At 42.7% G+C, this 24960-nt stretch overlaps 1 protein-coding gene across 1 annotated transcript in view; it reads right to left on the bottom strand.

The window, feature by feature from the left end:
- The window catches only part of DZIP1 (DAZ interacting zinc finger protein 1), a 71504-nt gene that overhangs the window by 17265 nt on the left and 29279 nt on the right, over positions 1-24960 (bottom strand). Inside the window, exons 9-13 of the mRNA XM_006879626.1 lie at positions 20087-20227; positions 19069-19117; positions 16287-16343; positions 13986-14042; positions 8909-8968 (exon numbers count right to left, since the gene is read on the bottom strand). Of these exons, the coding sequence (XP_006879688.1) occupies positions 8909-8968; positions 13986-14042; positions 16287-16343; positions 19069-19117; positions 20087-20227 (364 nt within the window). The remainder of the gene's footprint in view (positions 1-8908; positions 8969-13985; positions 14043-16286; positions 16344-19068; positions 19118-20086; positions 20228-24960) is intronic.

Below are 24960 nucleotides of genomic sequence, written 5' to 3'. Positions count from 1 at the left end.
AAATGATAAAATAAAACAATCTGTATTTGAAAACATCACTTGAACTTGAGCACTAATGAGCATAGACCAGACGCGTTGTGGGAGAAAATAAAGAATATCATACATGAAGAGTGCAAAAAGTTACTATAAAGACAAAGGAGGAAGATGGATGTGAGAAGAGACTCTGAATATTACAAGATATTATTGCCAAGAAGCCAAAGCAAAGGGAAGAAATCAAGATATTAAGGAGCTGAACAGGAGATTTCAAAGGGCTGTGCGGTAAGACCAAGTAAAGTATTATAATGAAATGTGCAGAGCTGGAGTCAGAAAATCAAAGGGGCTGAACTCGCTCACCATTTCTTAAGTTGAAGGAACTGAAGAGGAAATTCAAGGCTTGAGTGGCAATACTTAAGGATGTCTTCGGTAGAATGTGAAATGACCCACAAATTATTAAAAGAAAATGGAAGGAATATACGGTGTCACTATACAAAAAGGAATTGGTGGACACAAAAGAATTTCATGTGGTGATGAAGGAAAAAGTTCAAGCTGCTCTGAAAAAATTGGCAAAAAACAAGGCCCCGGGAATTAATAGTATACCAATTGACAGATTTCAACAACCATATGCTGCCCTGGATGTGCTCACCAAGTTATGCCAAGAATTCTGGAGGACAACCACCTGGCCAACTGACTGAAAGAGAGCTATATTTGTTACCGTTCCAAAGAAAGGTGACCGGACAGAGTGGAAATGAAGATGCACCTGGTCCAGACCATGGTCCTCACAATTCACTTGCTGTGCATCAGAAAGCTGGATAATCACTAGGGATGACAGAAGGAGAATTGATGCCTTTGCGCTGTGGTGCTGGAGAAGAGTGTTGAATACACCATGGGCTTCTAAGAGAACAAAAAGGTTCGTCCTGGAGAGGGTGAAGCCAGGCTGCTCCATGGAGGCAAGGATTCTGAAGCTTTGTCTGACATACTTTGGACATGTTGCAAGGAGGGAGCAGTCCTTTGGAGAAGGATGTCATGCTTGGAAGGGTGGAGGGACAGCGCAGGAGAAAAAGACCCTCGATGAGATGGACTGATTCAGTGAGTGGGATAATGGTGTGTCAGAGACAGTAAGATTGGCACAAGATAGAGCAGGTTTCGGGCTGTTGTACATAGGTTATCTTTGAGTCGCAGGCAACTTGATGGCACTTAACAACAACATATTTAAAAACACAAAAAAAGATTACAAGCCATAGCTTCCTCACTTTCCTTCCATATTCCTCTTTTATTCCATAATTTTAAAAAAACCTCAAACGTGTTCTAACAAAGTATAGAGAGGATGAGTGGTTTCAAGACATTTGAAAAATTAGGTCTTTTTGCAAAGGGACCAAGGCTACAACTTTCAGTGTAGATTAAACCTCAACAAAAAAAGTCTCACAACTGGGCCAACAAGTTGATGTTGTTGTTACACCTGTGTGTCATCCAATCCAGAACTGACCCACAGCTGACCCTCCAGTGTGTTTTCAGAGACCCGCTATAAATCGCACGTGAGGAGATTGCCCATCCTTTTCCCATGAAGTAGCTGGTGGATTCAAACTTTGTGCCTTTGGGACTGCAGCGCAGCTTCTTACCACCAGGCTACAAGAGCATCCTGGGCCAAGAAGTAGTAACACCCAGTTAACAGACCCCTTGCAAGCAGCAGTCAAGACATCAAATGATGGCTGCATTAGACACATCTATTGCAAGGACCTCTGTGAAGTGTGAAAAGATAAAGATTTTGCGTTGAGGACTGTGGTTCTGATTCAGGGTGCGGTGTTTTCAATTGTCTCATAGGTATGTGAATGCTGACAAATGTATGAGGAAGGTAATGAAGAATTGGTGCAACTGAATCAAGCTATTAACTATACCACAGACTGCCAAAAATACAAACAAACGTGCTTTAAGAGCCACCAGAGCACTCAATAGAAGTGAGGGTGGGTAGGGTTTTGTCTTACATACTTAGGAAATTCTATCAGGAGGGCCCAGGCAGGATGCCCTGAAGAAGGCCATCAGGCTTGGTAGAGCTGAAGGCAGAGAAAGAGGAAGACCCTCAATGAGATGGACTGACGCAGTGTCGGCAGCAACGGGCGGCAAACACGGGAACAATTGTGAAGAGGGTGCAGGACGGGGCAGTTCATTCCTTACACAGCCCCCGGGGTCACCGTGAGCTGGAAGGACCCCTGACAACAACGAGCAAGAGTTCAGACAGTAAGAGGCTGTGTAAATTCAGACCGGAAGGTGACGAGAGTAGACTTCGGGAGTCCAGGCTCTGGACGGGGTATTCCACCCAACAAGAGTCACATCCACAGCCTTCCCTGAGACAGCCGTCACGGTGGCCCGAGGGACTCTATGCTTCTCTTATCCATCTCATGGCATCTTCAGATGTGCGGAAGATCTTAAAGTGCCTTTGAAAATGGTTTCTAAATACCATTTCAACAATATTTCTGTTGATTAAGAATTTTTACAGAAAGGAAAACTATCGCTAGTGTTAGCACACTAAAGAAAAAAAATAAATCCTCCATGGATATGTTTTTCTAAATATTATTATGATGATGATGTGCCACCAAACTGAATCCAACTCTTAGCAATCCAGTGACAATGGCTCTGAACCTTGTCCTATCCTGAACCAGCCTCACCATGACACTGACCCCAGGTGCCACAGTCACTGGGCCAATCTATCTCACCCATGGTCTTCCTCTTCTGCACTGACCCTCTACCCTTCCAAGCATCATAAAGTCCTTCTCCAGGGACTGCCCCCTCCTGGCGACATGCCCTAAGTATATGAGACAGAGTTTCAAAATTCTTCCCTCCAAGGCGCAATCTGGTTTCATCCTCTCCAGGAGAGACATATTTGTTCTCTTGAAGGTCCACGGTATGTTCAATGCTCTTCTCCAGCACCACAACCCAAAGGTATCCATTCTTTAAATTACAATTATAAAATTCTATACAATTAAAAAATGGAGATAATCTTAAAATTTATATTCTCAATATTCATGCTGAATGTCTAACAGCTATTCAGTATGTTCTTTTGTTTGAACAATTTTATTGAAGAATAATTTACATACCATTAAATTCTGTCTGTCATTTTGAGTGTTTAAGAGAAAGAGAAGCTGTAGAGTGGACCAGGGGGAAAGAACTTGAAAACGAACCAGACCTGAAGATTTGAGTTAAAGCAGATATTGTTCACCAGAATAATTCACCAAATAATTCACCGCCGTCAAGTCAGAACTGACTCATCAGAACCGACTCGCCAGTGAGTTTTCTGAGGCTGTGAATTATGCACCTGGAGTCGCTGGGGGATTTGAACCAGCAGAGAGCTGTACCCTCTTGGGTAGGAGTGCAACTCTCTACGGACTATGCCACCAGAGCTTCCTATTCCTAGAGGTCAACAATTCTTCTCATTAAACCTTACGATGTATATCCCAGTGATGAATGGTCATGCTAACGCCCATGAACCTACACATGTGATTGACATATCAGCCAGACAGTACAGAAGTTAAGACAGGCAAACAGCTGGAGGGTGAATTAAGCAGTGAGGATGATAAAATTATTTCTCCATAGGAAAGAACTTTATCAGTGAGTAATCAACCTCCCTTTTCACATAAGAACATTAAAGCAAGAGAAGTGAAGACACTTGCCCAAGTCCACTGGGCTAGTCCTACAAGCCAATTCAGCTTTCCATTCTTTCTTCTTTGCATTAAAACATGAGAATCAGAAAACCTGGATTTTGTTCTGGCTCTGCCAATAATCACCCTCAATGACCAGAAGCAAGTTCCTCACACTTCAAGTTTTCAAATATACAACAGTCCTTCTGAGCTCTGGTGGCCTAGTGGCAAGAAGCTGCACCGCAATCCTGAAGGCACGTGGTTTGGGGCCACCAGCTGGTCTCTGGGATAAAGATGGGCAATCTCCTCCTGTGCGATGACCTGTCTCTGAAAACCCTCCAGAGGGTCAGCTCGAGGTCAGTTCTGACTCGACGGTACACAACAATGACAAGGATGTGTTTTGGCCTCACATGCTAATATCCCCCATTCAACAGCAATATCGGGTATATAACCCTATAAAAATTAGTTTAAAAAGTAAGCACACAAGCAAATGTCTGATAACCCAACTACAAAATGGGCCAAAGACATAAAAAGACTTTTCACAGAGGAAGACATTTGAATAGCCAATAAGACACATGAAGAAATGCACAAAATCACTGGCAATACAAAAGATGCAAAACGAAACCACAATGAGATACCATCTTAGCCCAGTAGCAATGGCAAAGTTAGGATAGCAAGCAATACATGTTGTAGAGGATGTAGAGAGAACTGGGATACAAATAGAGATTTGTACATCAATGTTCATAGCAGTGTTATGCATAATAGCAAGAAAATGGAAACAGCCCAAATATCCATCAACAAACTGAGAAACTGTGGAACATTCACAAGATGAAATAGTATGCAACACTTAGGATCAACAATTTTGAAAAATAAATGTATAACAGATCATTTGGGAAGCAGGGATTATTGAGGAGGAATGTGGAATCAAGATTGGAGGAAGACTCATTAACAACTTACGATATGCAAATGACACAGCCTTGCTTACAGAAACTGAAGAAGACCTGAAGCACTTGCTGCAAAAGGTCAAGGACTGTAGTCTTCAATATGGATTGAAGCTCAGCATTAAGAAGTCAAAGATTCTCAACACTGGGCCAATTGGCAGCACCATAGTAAATGGAGAAGAGATTGAAGTTGTTAGCAATTACAGGTTGCTCGGATCCACAATCAATGCTCTTAACACCAGCAGTCAGAAAATCAAAAGACGAACTACACTGGGAATATCTGCTGTCATGGATCTCTCCAGAGTGCTATAGAGCAACGATGTCAGTCTAGATACTAAGGTGCACCTAATCCAGGCCATGGTTTTCTCAATTACTTGTTATGTTTCAGAGAGTTGGACAATGACTAAGGATGACAGAAGAAAAATAGATGCCTTTGAGTTGTGGTGCTGGAGAAGAATCTTGAACATACCAGGGACTTCCAAGAAAACAAACAGGTCTGTCTTGGAGAGGGTGAAACCAAGTCTCTCCTTGGAGGCTAAGATTTTGAAGCTCTGTCTTACTTACTTTGGGCATGTGGCCAGGAGAAATTGGTCCTTGAGGAAGGACATCATTCTTCAAAGGGTGGACAGACAGCAGAGGAGAGGAAGACCCTGGATGAGATGGATGGATACAGTAATTGGAGCAATGAGGGTTGGTGTGTCAAAATTAGTGAGACTGGCTCAGGACAGGGAAGGGTTCAGAGCTGCTATATCATCACAGGTGACTCAGTGGCACATAACAACAATAATATACTATGACAGGCTTGGAAGCAGGAGTGGTATCCTCTTCTTAAACAACATGACTCCGGAAACTCTACGAACTTTGATAAACACTGAGAGTTGCAGAGGTGTTTCAAGCCTTTTTGTTCATAGGGTCGCTATGAGTCGTGCTCGACTCAAAGGCAAGCAACAACAACAACAACATATAATACTGGAGAGCATTATGCTGAGTGAATTAACTTAGTTTCATAAGGACAAATACTGCAGAAGATCATTATTGTAAAAATAGAAGGATTACGAGTAAGATGTGTACAAAAGTTTATAGGGGGAAGTGGGCAGGAGAGAGAGAAAATCCCAAAGTCACAGAGGTTGGTGGTACTGTTGGACATGGATCAACAGTGATTAACTTTATAGAATACAATATATAGAAATGTATGAAATACAATGTGAATAGAGGAACGGGTGAAACACAATGTATACAAATTTCATATGCAACCCAACATAAAATAAAAATAATGGGGAAAAAAACCCCAAAACCGTACAGAAAGCAATACACAGAAATAGCCATAAGTTACTTTCTTGTAAAGAATCATAGTGGGGCTTTTTTTTGTTGTTGTTTGCTGGTTTAGTTTGGGTTTTTTTTCCCCCACAAAGCAAGTGAAAAGCTTTATTAAGGTACTAAGACAGAGGCATAGCTAGTGGAAGGGAGGTCACACAAAAGATTTAAAGTGAAAAGAAGGGGTAGAGGAGCCCTCGATAGACAGGGGAGAATGCAGCATTCTGTCAGCAGGAAACGATGCCAAGTTCACTCAGATCTCTCGCAGTGCAGGTCACACTCTAAAAGCAGCTCAGTCACGGTGATGCAGAAGGGGAAACTGGGGGCTGACAGAGAAGGGACGAGTGGGCAAATCAGTAGGCTTTTTTTGAACCTTGGTGGGATGAGTGTGAACGCTGTGACCTGAGGTTCCACTTTTAAAATGAGGTGAACTTTCTATGAACCTCCTGACACATGACACAGATTGCTCAAGAGTTTATATTTTGGACATGTAAGAGAACATACATCAGTTGCAAGCAAACAGATGGCAGTATGCAAACCTCAGGTAAGAGTAAGTTGTGTTCGCTGTGTCATCAATAAGCCAGCATCATTTCTGAGCACTGTTTCACTTTACTTGTGGGGATTCACAAACAAGGATGGGCAAGTGAGTACTGAGGAGCAGAAGTGCCGTTCAAGAAGCAAACACTTCTGAAGGCATCATTCTGAGTGAACTAACTCAGTCCCACAAGGATAAATACTGTATAAAACCGTTATTGTAGAATGAGGATAAGGATCCAAGAGGGATGGGAGAGGCTGGAAGCAGAGGGATGTGGGGGTAAAGGGAACCGGGCTGTACAATTTCATGGGGGAAGTGAGGGAAATGGAAAGAATTGATTCGAATTTGTATTCAAATTTTGTAAGTAAACTAGTAGAAAAGAAAATAAAAATAATTTTTAAAAAATGAATTTGTTTTTCAGTTCTCTTTTAAAAAAAATGCAAACACTTCCTCAGTAGGTGATTGCTACTCAGATTTGCTGGAGGTGTTGACTGTGGACAGAACTTCAAGTTTCTCAAGAGAAGTAAAAATACTTAGATGTGCATATGAAATAGTTTGATTCTTAAATATTGGCGACTGATCATAAAATACTTGCCAACAGTGGACAGCTTAAACAAATCACTTCCGTGGAAAAGACCCAGAGTTGGCCCCCAGGCAGCCCTCTTGAGGTCTGGGCCTGGGTCATCTTTTATGATTGCTCTAAGTGTTTGCTAAAGACTCACCCTGCTCCTCAGTCCTCTGACAAGGGAACAAGAGAAACCTTATACAAGGACTCAGCAAGGACCTTTTGAAGCAGTGTTCATCTAAATGCCTTTACATTCCCATCAACAACTGCGTACGGTTTTACCACCCTTTAATGTATTCTAATATTCACTCCTGCTTCAGAAAGAAACAGACTTTTAAAGATTAAAACAGGAATAACAAAGAAGAGTAGAAGAAATGACATGATTTAAATACTGCGCAAAATTGGTGGCAACTATAAACAACAACATAGACAGGAAGAAAGGAAATCTTAAACTACGTAAAAAGTCTGATAAAAACACTGTAAATCAAGACAAACTACAAACCTAAGTGGCAGCAAAAGAAATGGAACTATTACTTAAAAGAATAATCATTAAAAACATTTTAAACATCAAATTTTAAAAAACAACATTTAATTAAAGTGTTTTTAATCCACTTAAAATATTTTAAAACATCAAAAAGGCATTGATGATTATTAATACAGTAAGACCAAGACTTGAAACTTAGAATAGTGTGTGTTGTTGTTGTTGTTGTTATGTGCCGTCGAGTCGTTTCCGACTCATAGCGACCCTATGCACAACAGCCCTAAACCCTGCTCTATCCTGCGCCAACCGCACTGCCTCTGACACACCCATCCCGATTACCCCAGTCACCGAATCAATCCATCTCATAGAGGGTCTTCCCCGCCTGCGTTGTCCCTCAACCCTCCCAAGCATGATGTCCCTTCTCCAAGGACCCGTCCCTCCTGGCAACATGTCCAAAGTATGTCAGACGAAGCCCCAGAATCCTTGCCTCCAAGGAGTAGCTTGGTTTAATCCTCTCCAAGATAAATCTGTTTGTTTTCCTGGCAGTCCAGGGTACATTCAGTACCCTTCTGTAGACATTATAAATATGTCTGATTTAGTCAATTTTCAACTTGTTGTCTCATGAAAAGATTTCTTTCCAAAAGTCTAGAGAACATGGAACAAAATATTAAGAATTTACATATTTTAATATATAATTTTACTGTTCTTCCTGACAGATTTTGACCCTATATAAATATAAAAAAATTGCTTTCTCCTGAAGCAGACTTAAGATATAAAACTTTAGTATGAATAAGGAGAGCATTACAATAAACTGATTCAAACGGATTCCTCCCCCCCCAGATATACATTGTTGGCATTAGAAAACACCTCCTTAGGATTTTTTAAAAACATTCTCATAAATTTAAAAAATTGATAGAGGGCAATTCTAAAGATTACCAGAATAAAGGTAATTAAGTGATAATCATTGTAATTCTTTTCCAAGATCTGTAGCAGCTCAAATAGATATAATTTTCCCCATTAAGATTCCACATTCAGTAGGTGGACATCAGGCATTCTTTGTAACTATAAATCATTTCTAAATGAACCTCATTAATTTCGGAGTATGAAAAAAAAAATTACCATTCTGGCCTTGTCAGGCTTGAACGCAAAGCTGTGCACGTGATACATGTTGCTGTGTGCTGACCCTGTGACAACCAGCTCTGGACCCTCCTCTACTCTGAGTCAACCTCACCATCTCCAACAAACAGCCTCGTTGCTACAGTCACTGTGTCAATCTGTCTTGTTGAGGGTAACTGTATAATACAGGTCGAAACTAATCCTCATCTAAATGTCTTACCTAATTTCGATACAGTGTGATTAAAAAGCAAAAATTAAAAAAAAAAATCCCTGGTTCATATTTCCCAGGCTTAGCCTCTGGCACAAAATTAAACTTAATACACGTCAACCCTGATCAAGTTCGGTTACCTTTTTCTTCCTCTGAAAGTTCTTCTATTGGTTCCAGTATGTGTGAGGAGAATGTCTGTTCTATTACGGGGGAAGATAAGAATAGTGTAAATAACGTAGGAGCAAAGTAAAATTAGTACTCTACCAAACAATTCTGAAAGATTTAATTCTGTGATATAAATCTATAAAGATGTAATTTTGAAAGATATCATTTTATTCATGCCTACATAATATGAATTTTAGTGGAATAAATTAAGATATATATTGAGGTTATCAGTCAAAGCTAAACACATTTTCATATAATTTCTTTTTACATATTTTCTATTAGTTCTACTTCAGAAATTATATTTTTTAAATGTTATTTTTTTCCTTTTTTAATTTTCATTCATTCATCGATAAACATTTTTTTCTCCCTGACTCCCCTCAGTTAACTTTGTATGCAGATCTCATTCCAGATTGTTAATTGTCAGAAATCATACTTTTACATAATTACGTTGAAGTTTCTCATTCATTATCTTAGTGCTTGAGATGATTATCTGAAGGCACAAGGACACAAACATGCAAAATTTCCATCACTTATCCCTAAAGGAATTACTTATAACACAGTTTGATCAGGCGATTACAGAGAAAAACAGTGAGAATTCTAAAAGACTGAAAAAGCGGGGCAGCTCTAATATTTCCACTTCTCCCTTACACTCCAGCACTCATCGATCATCCTGGGGCCTCAAGTGGTAGGATGAGGACAGAAAGGGATTCAAGGACAGGTGACAACCTCACAGCAAGCCTTTTCTCACACATTTTCAAGACCCAGTTCATGTCTCTATCTCTGTCCTGGTACCCTAGATGCAGCCCCCCCACCTCCACCTGTTGGAATGTCTACAGCCCAGGTGTGAGAGACAGGGGGTACACACAGTTGGAATAATGGGGCCCTTCCCTCCCATCCTCCTTGAAGGGGTAAAAGTTCCCTAAAGATTCTCCTGAACTCTTCCAGGATGTGAATCTCCAATGACTGACCATAAGCAAGGCCTGTGCAGGGACAAGACTCATTCTCTTTAGAGGGACGAACTCTCTCCTGCACTGAGACCGGCCCGTCAACCGTCCATAGTTTGTTTAGGCAACATTGTTCGTTCCGAGTGTTCACGTATTGGGCTGCTAACTGAAAGGCTGACAGTTATGAATGAGTCCACTAGCCGTTCTGCTAAAGTGTACAGTCTGTATCCATCAAAACTGACCACATCCGAAACCCCACAGAGGGCTGCCAGGACTTGGAATCTACTTGTGCATTTTTAGAGGTCCCTGGATAAAGGGGCCATTACCATCCTCACTAGTGAAGGTAAATGAATACTTTTCCTGGTCGCACTCCAAGGACAGGGGGCTCATTATGAGGCCACATAGATCAAACAATCGGGGGAGGAGGGTCAGGTGGACAACAACAGTGTCATTTCCTTGCTGGATGTGGCCTGCAGTAAAAATACCACCAAAGAGATTTTTTACCAGGAAAACTTAGGGCAATACACTTCCCCATCTCTACTGCCTTAGTATCAAGGTGACCTGAGCTGTTCAATTCCCGAAGCCAAGTGAAAAAGGAGGGAAGTTAGTAAAGTTCTCCTTTTCCTCCTGACCCCCTTTGTCAGCCAGAAGATGGACAAGTCTCAGCTCCTGGTAGCTCACTTGCCACAGCTGCCCCGAGCCGAACGGAGAGACTACAATCCATTCTCAGGGCAGCCCACACCTGATAATGGTGGATGCCAGAGTATAACAGCCTGCCCCCCTATATCCATCGCAGCTGGACAGCTCCTGGTAGACCCAAACCCACTGCCATCAGGTCAATTCTAATACATAGAGACCTTCCACTGGGTTTCCAGCTCCTGGTAGACCCAAACCCACTGCCATCAGGTCAATTCTAATATATATATATAGACCTTCCATTGAGTTTCCAGCTCCTGGTAGACCCAAACTCAATGCCATCAGGTCAATTCTAATATATAGAGACCTTCCACTGGGTTTCCAGCTCCTGGTAGACCCAAACTCAACGCCATCAGGTCAATTCTAATATATAGAGACCTTCTACTGGGTTTCTAGCTCCTGGTAGACCCAAACTCAATACCATCAGGTCAATTCTAATATATAGAGACCTTCTACTGGGTTTCTAGCTCCTGGTAGACCCAAACTCAATACCATCAGGTCAATTCTAATATATATATATATATATAGACCGTCCATTGAGTTTCCAGCTCCTGGTAGACCCAGACTCAATGCCATCAGGTCAATTCTAATATATATATATATAGACCTTCCATTGAGTTTCCAGCTCCTGGTAGACCCAAACCTGAAATACAGAGATCCTCCATTGGGGTTCCAAGGTCATAATCTTAATGGGAGAGGACTGTCCATCTGTCCACTGTGGAGCTGCTGGATCCGAATCCCCAATCATCCTGCTGGAGATTTTGGCATGATATGAACTACACTATTAAAGCTCCTTAAAACTTTCCGTAGACTTGCCAGGCTTTGCTGGAGCTGCATCTGGGGTCAAGCTTGCCTCCACTCAAGGCTGCTGCCCTCACAGGTGCTGTGCAAGAGCCCTTCTGGGAGCCTCGTAGGAAATCTCTGCCTCTGTTTCCCCAGGAGCCCAGCTGAACATAGGGAAGCAGTCACGGCAACTTCATGGTCAAGAAACTCAGCGAGCTCTGAGATGGAGTCACAGGACAGGGTCACCCTTCAAGGGGTAAACAGGCTAATTGCTGTTATGCAATACATGCCTGCCTCCTCCACAAACACACCTCCCCACCACACACGGGGAAGCGGGCCTGATGGAGGTCGGGTCAGTGGGCTCCAGCCAAGTCTCCTCCTCACTCCTGGGCCCCTTGAGATGCTCCATCAGCTCTGATCATGATCCAAAGGCCGTGGGCTCACTGCCAGGTCAGGCTGGCACTGAACATGAGCATTATCAATGCCCGCCAGGTTCTAGGATGGGAATGTACCAAGTCACACAGCCCTGGTCAATCAGACAGGGACCCCCCGCTCCGGGAGTGTTTACAACTGACAGGTTTGTCCGTGGTTTAGAACTGTAGACTTGTCTGAGCGCAGATAGCTCAATGTACCTATTTTTCCCCCCTCATACTTGTGATCTTTATGTTCTTTTTAATTGAGATTTTAACAAAAGTTTATAGAGAACTTGGATTTCTATTCTTATATTTTCCTCCCTTCCCACCCCAAAGTTTGCTTTTCTCTTTGAAAAAAAAAAATTCTTTCATTATTGCACAATTCTGCTTCCCTCCCCCAGTCCACTATGCTATGCAGCTTGTATTCTGGACTGTTGTCATGCAAATAATACCTAATCATATATTCCTTTTAAGCAGTTCTTTCCCTTATCTGTTTCAATGTCGTGTACATTATTTATCCCCTCTTTTCTTAGTTCCCCCCGAACCCCCTTGTCAGTCCTGTTTTATAACAGTGCTATTATACCGTATTTGTCCTTTTGTAACTAAGATATTTCACTCAGAATAATGTCCTCCAGGGCCACCCATTATATTTTGTAAATTCTTTGTTTTTCAGAGCTGCATAGTATTCCAATGCATGACTATACCACAGCTATATCCATTAGCTTGTTGATGGGCACTTGGGTTGTTTCCATCTCTTTGCTACAACGTAGCAACAAACATAGGTGTACATATATCTGTTTGGGTCTCAGTTCTGATTTCTTTGGGGTATATTCCCAGTAGTGGAATTGCTGGGTCAAAGGGCATTTCTATTTGCAACTTTTTGAGAAAGCGCCATCCTGCCTTCCATAGTGGTTGCACCATTTATTTCACACTCCCACCAACAGTGAATAAGGGTTCCAGTTTCTCCACAACCTCACCAGCATTTGTTGTTTGCTTCTCTGTTGAATTCTGCTATGCTTACTAGAGTGAGATGTTATCTCATAGTAGCTTTCAATGTACCTATTCTATGTGTCCTTTATGGGACACTCAAACACAGAACCAAGAAAATGTGGACCATGCACAACAATTTATAGAGGCAAGCAATAACCAAGTAGGAAAAAAAGATAAATCCATGAAAAAAAAAAAAACACCACCTCTGGACTATAAAGAGAGAAAGGGAGAAAGAAGAACAAACGCAAAGCATGCATACACTAAACACTTATAAACAATCAAATGCAGCACAAGGACTGTATAGAGACTGTATACATTATATACTGATGGCACGCACAAGAAAATTGACTTGAAATGATCATGTGGAGGGAAAAAAAGGTGCAACAATAAACTCGAGGGGTGAGTCAGACAGCGAGGAAGCGCAGTAACTGAGGACCTTCACGCTAAGGGTCCAGCCTGTGGTCAAATTAGTCACATCTGGGATTTACATCCAAATGAAAGGCAAAGCACAAAGTAGAGGAATGTAATCCTTGGGTTCCAGATGCACCTCCAGGTAAAACAGGAAAAAACGCGGTCCCTTTCCCATCGTAATTCACTCACTCTGCACAGCAGATCATAAGGAAACCAGGGATTGACAAGCACATCTTGAAAAATGTCAGCATCTTAATTGTTTGAAGGAAAACATGGCTACAAATATTCACCCCATCTACCAGGTCCCGCTAACAATTCTCTTCCTTGGGGTGTGGCCTAAGACCTGGGTCCTGACGGTGACGTCGTCTAATGGAGCCCACTTTGCCCTGTGGTTTATTTTTCTACCATGAGTCTTTTTTCTAGATTTTCCCAACCAATCACTGAAACTGTTTGTTTAAGAAGGGTGACTTACTGCCACACTCAAAGTTAGAAAAACAGTCACGCATGCCCGGTGGCATGTGCTGGCTGGCTGGCTGGCCTCCCAGGAGAAGGTCACCCCATTCCCACCCAGGACCTATTACTTTCCACTCCAAAATCACAAATAATAGGAATACAAAACGAAGTTAAACTCTCTACTTGTGAGTCTGCCAACATGTGCATTTTAGACTTCATGACGTCGGTATTTATGCTCCATTTACAATGTTTTAAAACCACTAAGATGTTTCCTGTTTCACATAATTAGCCCGGAGAAGCTCATTCAGTTAATAAGTTCTCTATCTCAGGATGGAAAGTGGAGAGAAAATGCTGAAACTTACCATGTGCTGGTGGGAGACCCGGTTTGGCATCCAGAGTGGGTGGTGCCGGGCCATTCACTGAAACGGCAAAAAGGAGGACAAAGCTGACTGAGTTCCACAATCAAAGCAAAAGCACCCCAACAGGATGAGTCCACCATCTCTAGTTAGCCAAACATACACAGACCAGAAGGGACATACCTTTCAAATGACAAAGACACTCCATAACCAATTAAAACCAACTTTTCTAAAAGCTTGGTGGATTTTAGTACATTCACAGTTATTCAATCATCAAGGTTATCAAATTTTAAAACATCTCCTCCAGCCCATGACAAAAACCAGCTCATACTCATCTGTCGGCCCTCCTCACCCGTCCCCAGCTTCTGGGGACCAGGAATCGACTCCCTATAAGCGTGCCTACTCTGGACCTTCCTTAGAAACAGAATCAAACCATAGACGCCTTTTCCATGTAGCTTCTTTCATGGGACATAATGTTTTCAAGGCTCATTCACGTGACCACAGGCATCAACGTTTCATTCCTTGTTATAACTGAGTAATGCTTCGTGTTAAACACATACCATATTTTATCAACTGAGTCCTCTGTTAATTAGACATTTGGGTTGTTTCCTTTTTTTTTTTTTCTATTGTGAAAAAGGCTGCCATGAACAGCTGTGTTTGAGAAAACAAATTTTTAAAATATTCTTCCATCCATTGGCCTGGAATGCAAGTGGTTAATCTAGCTATAGCCTTCAGAGCTGAACAGATGTAAGATAAAGTATTATTTTAAAATGCTTCCAGAGGATGAGGTCACAGGCCTATCTGCAATATTTCTCAAGTTTTGCTCAAGACTCCTCTGTGGACTACTTATTTATACTGGTTTTTTCCCTCTAACATTTGTCTGGTGGTCCATTGTCTCTTTTCTTGTGCTTAATTAATAAGAGAACTCTTTAAATTGAATCACACTTTTGAAAACACTGGGCTGAAATCCTCACTGACTTCCAAAGCCATGTCCTGGCCATCAGAAAGCCCAACACTGAAGTTGTTCAAATCCTACCCACATGTAGATTGCTAATAATTCTGAATCTGTGGTCTTCAAATCTGTTTGAAACATGTATAATCCGAATCAAGACTTCACATTCTATAGTGTAAAAGAGAAATCAGGACCACTGCTTCACTTCTAATAAAAGTTTTACTGAACCGTCAAGTTCATTCATTTATGCTTGGTCTGTGGCTGATTTTGTGCTCACAATAGAGTTGAACAGTTACTGTATGGCCCATCAACACTCTTGGTTACCAGCAGCCAAGAAATCAAAAGATGAACTACACTGGGAAAATCTGCTGTCAGGGTCAGAGTACTAAAGAGCAACGGCGTCAGTATGGAGACACAATAGTGTCAGGAACCCGGCAGAGGGGCTGCTATCACTCAAACTGCCTTGACAGGAGAGAGTGAATGGAGATGGTTAGCTGTCACTCATTCCTTTCCTGGGCACACAGCCTCCACTTCCCTCCCGTTTCTCTGCATCACCTGAGCTTCCAACATCAGCAGGCCTTAAGACAAATCCAAGACCATGAGCTTAAATCACCAGCATTTTCTTATCAGGTGTGCCAAATTCCAAAACTCACGAACATCCTTGCTTCGTGCCATAGACCTCTCACTGTGAGTGAGGTCATACTTATGGGGCTGTCTCTCTCTCTCTAACCTGAGCTTCAGTCTGACTGTGTCAGACCCTGGTTCGCTCACATGTCCTCATCTGTCCTCTGTTCACTGACACCTGCTCCCTTCCTTTCACCACTCAGTTCTTCTCTCTCTCCCTCCCTCATACTTTCCTGAAGAAAAAATGAAAATATTTAACTTCTTATGCTTTTTCAAAAGGGTGTTGGGTTTCTAAATTGCAAAGATCACTGTTTTCTGGTGTCGTGCAAAATCCCAACAACTCTGAGTCAGACAGCTAGGCTGACCACCACTGGGCAAGCAGACATCTGTTCAAGGCCTCAGGCAATCCCAGCCTCTGGACGCTAAACGTGACATATACCAGTCACACGGTTGCCCTGTCGAATTTGGGACTGCCAATGACGTATCCCTGAGTCTGCCAAAGAATTCTCAGCAGCTGCTTGACTAGACTCATATGAAGCTAGAACTCTGGCTGGCAAAAATGACCCCAAAGTCACCACTACACTTCCCACAGTGGGTTTTACAACCAGGTCAAAACCAGCAACCAAAACCAATAATGTAATCTCCAAAGAAAGTGGCTCTCAAAAAGTAAGCAAAAGGTCTACTTTGGATTAGCACTTCAAGGATACCTTCAGCCCATAATAGAGACTTACAAGGGACAGCTGGGGCAGGCGGCTTAGATTCAAACGTCTGCCAGGTTATGGTATTCCCTGAAATAGCAAAAAAAACTAGTTAATATGAAAAATCACAAGCTCTAGCATAAATACTGACAAGTCTTTATTGTAATCAATTTCCCCTAAGAAAATAAATGAAATTTCCAAACATATAGCAATTCACCCAATAAAGTAAAGATGTTGTTGTCATGGTTGATTGCCATCGAGTCGAACGCGACTCACAGCGACTCTACGAGCAAAAGACCTAATGCCTTTCCATAGCTTTCATCATTTCTCCAAGTTCACAGAGTTTCCAGAGGCATGTGGTTTAGGAAGTGAATGCCACTCGTGCTTCCAAACCTGTTTTACAAGTGGGAGTTCCATTAAACACTGTCCACACTGGGAAACCATTCTGGTATTTGATACCCCAATGGTACAAGGTTCTGCATCACAGCAAACCCAGGTTACTTCATACTGCACACTGACAAAGAGTGATGTACAAAGTGGAAGAGTGTTCGTTCCTCCAGATATAACAGCACTAGTCTCACTTGGCAGTGGTTAGGTGTCCTCAAGTTGAATATGACCGAGAGTAAGTTTGCACAAAAGATTTGAACTCTGTTCTATAACTAATATAATTTCTGTACAGAACTCTGTTCTATAACTAACATATTTATAGAGTTTAGAGAGTTTGTAAAGATAAGAGAAATAACTTTTAAGCTAAAATCTTTCTAAAAGTACTGCTCAACCAAACACTTAATGATATATAAGTAATTCCAGAGGGGGGCTCTGACGGAGTGTCTTTCTCTATGGCACAGAGAAAGGAGAAAACTTGGCAATCTCCTCTCGTGCAATTCACAGCCTCTGAACACCGCTGGAAGATCAGCGAGGAGTCAGTTTTGACTCCCTGGTAATGAGCTTGAGTTTCAAATAATTACAGGAGCTTATCATAGCTTCACTGAACTCTCACCATCTAAAGAGAAGAAAGGAAAACTAGAACCTTCCCTACCCCTTGATCTCAGCACAAGATCACTGTGTCTCCCACGGTCCCCAGAGACTGAGGGTATGCAGCTCAGCTCACAGCGACAAGTCCTGGCTGGCTGGAGGTCCTTGGGTAAAAGAAGACTGTGCAGCACTTAAGGCTTACAAAGAGGATCAGGCCTTTAGTCTGCACTGGGAGACCTTCATTTCTGTTTCGCCAAACTCACTGCTCACTCCTACGGCCCTTTCTGGACTAGTTCTACAAATGATGCGGAAAGCGATGGCTTTAGTCATTGTGAGGTGCCCGCAAGGTGGAGACGACTTAGGATGTCCTTACGCACAACAGGTTCTATTCTATCCTGTTCTATCCTGCCCCGCACTCATCATCCCGGATAGGCGCAAGCCCGCCGGCTGTACACAAACCATAAACACAACACCCTGGGCAGAACCAACAGACAGCAGCAGCAGGTGTGGTGGTAATGCTTAAAAAGAACCTTCAAGGAGTATAAGGAGCCAGGCGGGGTGGGAGAGGCTGGAAGCAGAAGGCTGTGGATGCACAGAGGGAAGGGGGATTGATCATTGCATGTACAATTTGATGGGGGGAAATTGAAAGAATTTGTTCAAATTTGTACTAGAATTTTGTAAATAAACTAGTAAAAAAAAAGCTTGGGGATGAGGGAGGGAGGGAGGGAGAGGGGGTAAAATGTGCAACAAGGAATGAATGAAAATCTAACTTTTCTGTAAACTTTTGTTAAAATGACAATTAAAATAAAAAAATTAATTAAAAAAATTTAAAAAATAGAATTTGAGTGGCATACACTTAAGGTAAAAAAAAAAACCCAACCAAACAAAAACAAAAAAAAACCTTCAAGATACTACAAAGGAGTATTACTTGGCAAGTCTTTATATCTTTGGTGTTTTTCCAACATTATTAGAGTATATAAATCAGATTGTTTCCAAGCAATCATTCAGTCATTTTGTTTTATAACATTAGTTGCCATTCATGAATGTAATGAATTATAATGATGAACTCCTTATGTGCCCTCTACTCACTTATCTAATTATTAAGAGTTTTACCATTACTAGTAACACTAGTAAGCATTAATAAGCTTACATAATAAGCTTATACTAATATGCAAGGTATGTCTAGCTGGCTTGGCTAATCTCATTTAAAGCTCCCAACAATGATGTAGATGGCATTAACACCTGTACTGTACACTCTGCCTTCAACTTGATTTTGACTGCGATGCTGACCACAGACATGAGGAGACTGAAGCAGTCCATCCATCACAAAGCCTCACAGGCCTGGAGACAGGAGCTGGACCCAGCTGCTTCCCACACCCTGTTCTTTTAATCTCAACTCTAGCCTATGGGATCTACATCAGTAGGTAAATAGTTGCTTGGCATGCCTGATGTGCCTAAGAGTGTTCTGACAGAAATCACAGATATATGAACTCGAGGCTGTTATGTGTCATGGAGTCAGAAACCACTTGGCTGAGCTTCCAGTGGGTTTTCAGAGGCAGTAAATGAATGGAAGGAGAAAGCCCATCTTCTCACAGAGCACCTGGTGGGCTCAGAACTCACGCCTTTGGGGTGGCGGTGCAACTCCTTACCACTAAGCCACCAGAGCTTCCTGTACGAACTCACTGGATGACTCAAATGACATTACTCAAATTCTTTGCTGTCGTGAATAACAGATGACCCATTCAGCAGGCACACACCGTGTGGACCCACATTCTGCTGCTGCGCAGGACCACGAGGGTGGTGCCCTTTGCCTCCAGCACTGCAAGGCCGGTCCACTTACCTCTGGCTTCACCGATGCTGTTTAATGATCTACTGGTAAACTCTTTAATCTGCAAAGAGAAACAATCTTCCAGCAACACAGACTTGAAACTAAAACAGACACGATGCACGATGGGCAGGTCCTGTACTCAGTGAACCGACTTTTCCACCAAGTCCTCCAAAGACACAAAGTACGTGGACATTAAAGATACAAATGTTTCTAAAAGCAGCATTTGGATTTGCAGCTGTTTCCCCAGGCAATGACCAGAAAACAAATCAAATCCACCTCCAGATTTATTCTGAGTCTGAAATTAGTACGCCCGCCCTTATAGTATTTTTCAAAGTTTTTCTTACTGGATTTACTTCTTTTAAAATTTACTTTTACAAGCAATGATGGAGGAGAACATGTCATTTTCTTTACTTAAACAATGTACAATTACTCTGAAATAAAAGTCAATGCTCTTTTTTTATGTCCTTTTGGTTTAATCCAGAAGTTACAATCCTGCTACAATCAAAAGAATGCATCATCCTATAATGATAGTCTTTTGAATACATCATTTGTATACCTAATAAACATTTTCGGCAAAAAAATTTATTTCACTTATGTATAGTTATTGGAGAACATACTGAAACCAATTATATTCAAGTACTTCCTGCCTTGATAAATATCAGTGAAAATTACCTAATAAACATTTTCGGCAAAAAAATTTATTTCACTTATGTATAGTTATTGGAGAACATACTGAAACCAATTATATTCAAGTACTTCCTGCCTTGATAAATATCAGTGAAAATTACCCTCAAAGATAGTTTATTATTTCACTCTAATGATCTGCAAATGATCAAAATAAAGTCATCCCCATGGAAGTTTCTATAGTGCATCAAATTCTAATAGACTAAGCCTTGGCCTGACAGTAATACCACTGAGGTCATGAATCTGTCAATCCAATGGACTTTGATGCCACTGTCAAAAAGCTCACCCTTAAAAATCCACCCAGAAGGCTTTTGCAGACGAAGTGTCAACATATCAGCAGACATACCTGCTTTCTCTGAGTTGCAATCAGTTCATTCTGCTCCTGGACCCTCTGGCCCAGCTCTTCTACCCTCTGCTTGTGGAAAGCATTCATCGCACTTGCGTCCTGGATCATCGAGGACCGGAGTTTTTCTAGATGCGACAGGAGCTGAGAAGTAAATGAAGGGTACGTCCCACTGTAGACCGCGTGTCTCCACTACCATCGCCACGCAGTCTGCAGTGAGCATCCCGCCTCTCCTTGCTACATCTACAGTGGCCGTGGCCACCTCGCCGCTGAAGACAGCTTTGATCACTGTCCATCAAGCCCTTCGCTGGGAGATGCTTCATCTGCTTCCAGGGAAGACGTGACCCCAGACAGCTGCCCTCATGTGAAGAGCTGGGTGAACTGATCGCGTTACATCAAACGACATATGGGTTTGTGATGATACAAGATTAAGGTTCTGACTTCATGCTCCCACAGCCCAGGCCTCTGTCACTGGGCTTTCCATGCAGGCTGGTTCCGCTCACATCTCTGACTCAGGTGTATGAAACTACACCTCTGTTACTTTTCTATCCCCTGCCAGTGGCACCAGCGCTGGCCCTTAGCTGGTTCTCAATTAACAGTGACCGAGAAAAAGGAGTGCCAAGGGAGGAAGAGGCAGTGAGGCTGGAAGGAAGCAAAGGACACAGTGAAGAGGGAGCAAGAGCTGGACTCTGAGACTCTTTGTCAGATTTATTGCCAGGGAAGACCACAGATTAGAAAAAATCAAAAGAGAAGTCACTTTCAGCAATTTATGGGAAGGTTCTCAAGGGCATTTCAGCATCTGCTGAAGCAGAATGGCGTTCCACAGACTTACTTAGAGGAGGTGAAGACACGGGAGTAGAATGCAGGGAGCAGAGGGGAGGAATAGGTGGACGTGGTAATTTGCGTACTTTTATAGCAACATTACACCAGCACACGTTGGAAACTGTTAATAACCTTGATCCACACCAAAACCTTGTGGATACCGGCGACAATCCCACTGCACAGGTGAGGAAGTGGAAGTTCAACAAGATACAGCAACTGGTCCAAGTTCAGACAGGGCGCTGCCGAGCCCAGACCTCCACCTGCCCACGCTCTCAGCCACCACACTGTACTGTCACCCCAGGCCGCGCAGGAATGATGCAAAAGGTAAACATGCTCACTGGGAACCTAATCACTGCATGTTCAAATCCACCCAGGTCGACCTCAGACGGAAGACAGACCTGGCGAATGACTTCCAAGAAAACCAGCTACTAGATATAAAAAAAAAAAAAACAAACCAAACCCACAGAACACAATTCTCCTCTGGGACACATGAGTCGAGGGAACCTCACTTCACCTTAAACGCATGTGTGTCTGTCTGTGTGTGCTCCCCTCGTGAGGATCCAATCACCTCAGAAAGGGACCGGGACAGGGACTAGTAAGGACCCTGCATATGCCAACCTTCCAGGAACGTCCGGTGGATGGTGCCAGGACCTTCCCCGACCTTTATGAGTCACAGTCCCCTTTTCAAATGGTACTTACGACTGTCCTTCCCTAGAAGCTGAGTTTGGGAGACAAGGATCTTGAAAACAGCAGGAAAAGGTGGTGGAGATTCTAGGGTTTTAGAGGACATTTAGGGACCAGGATCGGACCAATATCATGAGCAACATTTCATGTCCCAACAGGGGAACAGTGTGTGTGGAGGGGAAACCAACCAAAAACCACCCACAGACGAAACCCTGAGGGATAGCTTATTTTGATACCAGAGTTAAGAACTGACTAGAAAAGTACATGGGAAAGTTCACTTGGGAAAGCTTGTGGTATCTAAATAAGGGAAAACCACAAATGATTTCAGAAAACCGGTGACCCTTGACGCTGTTTGGTAACCTCCTACCATTTCCAGCTGCGGGCTCTTTTCTCTTCCAGTCCCCGTCACATCCTCCTCCATCCCTTAACTTACGTGACCAGTCTACAACCTCCAAACTCTTTTAAAGAGGCTTTTGTTGCCATCGCTTATCAGTGACTTGTTTTGAACTTCTACCAGTGGCTATTTTTTTTTTAAAAAAAAGATTGCCAAGAATCTAGGTACAGCAATAAAAACGCTGGCAAACATAATTTCCCTTAAATAGAGAAATACAATATGTGCATTGTAGGAACAGTAAGCACCAATCATGTGGAATAATTAATAGTTTGGTCTCCGGCAGAGATTACTAAACCTGACTGTACTTTTCCCCTCTGTGCCAGTTTAACAGAAAAAGGGAGAGGTTAGCGGCTTCTGAACGAGCAAAAGCAATAGGTAATGAAGCAGCACAGCCTAGCGGCACCATCAAAATACCCAGACTCCAACTGCCTTGGGCTGGTGCATCCCGGTGCCTAACAATACCTACAGCATAACATTTACAGGAGGGTTAAATACACAGAGACTACACTAACCAGGAGCTCTGGAAAAAGAGTTGGGCTGGCAGCTCAAAGGAACGTGGTTCAAATTTACGAGCATCTCCACAGGAGGAAGACCTGCAATCTAATCTCTTCCTGTGCAATTAACTGCCTCTGAAAACTTGTTAGAGGGTCAGCTCGGTGTTGGTTCCAACTTGACAATATACAACAACAACAAAAATAGTCGCCGATCCCGTGGACTGCCTAAAAAACAAACGAGTCTGTCTTGAAAGGCAGTGCACACAGAGTGTTTTTAAGCGGGAAGGATGGTGAAGCTTCATCTCACATACGTTGGGCATATTGTCCAGAGAGGGCTAGTCCTGGGACAAAGGCGGCATGCTGGGAAAGGCGGAGGGTCAGAGAAAGAAAGGAAGACCCTCAATCAGAAGGATTAACACCAGGATTCGAACCGTGGGCTCGATCATGGGAGAGATGGTCAAGGTGGCGCAGGACAGGGAAGACTGTAATGTTTTAGAAAGTACCAGAACATCACAGAGTGGAGAGAGCTCTGGTGGTGTGGTCTGTAGTGAGCTGAGCCACTAAACGCACAGGCAGCCCCTCTCTGGCTATTCATTTTACCCACAGCTGGTCAGGAGAAAGAATGGCCATTTACAGCCTCCTGGAAATCTGATGCAGAATTCATTGAGGATTGGTTTTGACTTGACAACGAGTTTGAGTGTTTTGAAGCCTCAATGCCAAGAGGGAGACCAGGATGAGGCTACAGTGTCTACAGGAGACAGAGGAGTCTGCTCACAGCGTGGAGAGCAGATTCGGGGAATAGAGGGCTCAAACAGAAGAGACCAGTAAAACAGTCATTTTAGAAATGATGGCAGCTTGGTCAAGCGTGGAGGCAAAGGACACATCCAAGAGTGTAACTGCTAATGCCTGTGGTTGTTGTTGTTAGGTGCTATCGAGTCAAGCACGACTCACAGTGACACTGTGAAGAGCTGACCTGAACCCTGCCCTACCCTGTGCCGTCCTTATCATCGGACGCACTACGGCCCACCGCTGAAGTCATCGGATCACTCCATCTTACTTGATTGGGGGTCTTCTCCTTTGCTAGCACCAATAGAAGGCCTGAAATATGAGACTTGTGGAGAGAAGAGAAAGAGAAAAAGAACGGAGCGAAATGAGATGTGTAACTGAGTGGACTAGATGTTATTTACCAAAAGAAAAGCCTATCCAAGTGAGCTCTGGTGGCCCAGTGGCAAAGGAGCTGCACCGCACTCCCAGAGACACATGGTTCAAATCCACCAGATGTTCTGCTAGAGAAGGACGGACAACCTTCTCCTATGCCAGTCGGATCCTGTTAGATGGTACACAACAACAACAATGCCTGTCCAGGAACAAACCTGAGGACTTTATTTTAGACAAGTTTGGGAAGTCCATAATGATAACAGGTATAAAGCCGGCTTTATGAAGTGAAGCCAAGGGGTGGGGGAGGTTGGCAAAATAAACCAGGGTGTTGCCACACAGAGCTCCGCTCCCACCTTGACACACTCACTGTTCAGTCTCTGCTGCTGCTGTATCCTGTTGAGGTGACCGGTCCATAGCTGACCCTCCAGCAGTTTTCAGAGGCAGGCAATCGCACGGAGAGAGACCACCCATCTTTCTCCTGTGGAGCCGCTGGTGGTCTCAAACTGTAGGTTTTGGGTTGGTAGTGCAAGTCCTTACCGCTGAGCCACCAGACATCGCATTTATCTCACTCTGATCCCCAACTGTTATCTCCATACTCCCCTCTCACCACACTGCAAACTATCAAGGGCAGGGACTATGTTTTGTCTATACTTTTACCCTCTAGAAAGTGCTTTGTGTATCACAAATTCAATTTGCAATACACACAAATTCAAGAGGTGTCTGCATGAACAACTGAATGTGTGATACTTTTCAGTCTATATAAACGACTAGCAGTATAAGGTGTACATAACTGTTTATACATGCATTTGACCGAGTACACACAGAATGCATTAACACGATAAAATGATGTTGTGAAAGAAATAGGAGTTGTGACGCAAAGACATGGTTCAGATCCTAGAACGGAAGATGGTTGTCTCGTCACCTGCGATTTATGTCACTGGAAACCCAGTGGAGGGTCGATTACAGCTAGAAGGCAATGAGTCTGAGAGAATAAAAAAAAAAAGTTATAATAACATCTAAGTTTCCCATCTAAATTCATCAAGAACCACAAATATTTTAAAGTGTGTTGACCTTTCAATTGTTTGCTTTCTTTTGTTCCTGGAAATGTTCTCAAGATTCTTTTTTTCTTTTTTTTAATTTTTTTAAATGTAATTATTTGTGTGTGTGTACCATCAAATCGGATCTGATCTGTACAGGAGGAAATTGCCCCTTCTTCTCCAGCAGAACATCTGGTGGATTTGAACTGCACACCTCTGAGATTGCAGTGCAGCTTCTTGCCACCAGATTCTTTTTTTTCCCCTTCAGAATTTTTACTTCTTTTTTTT

This window comes from Elephantulus edwardii, unplaced genomic scaffold (assembly GCF_000299155.1).
Source record: "Elephantulus edwardii isolate Elephantulus edwardi_28Jun2011 unplaced genomic scaffold, EleEdw1.0 scaffold00004, whole genome shotgun sequence".
Taxonomy (NCBI): Eukaryota; Metazoa; Chordata; class Mammalia; order Macroscelidea; family Macroscelididae; genus Elephantulus; species Elephantulus edwardii.
Note: the sequence above shows the minus strand (reverse complement) of the source record. Positions and strands in the feature narration are given on the sequence as shown.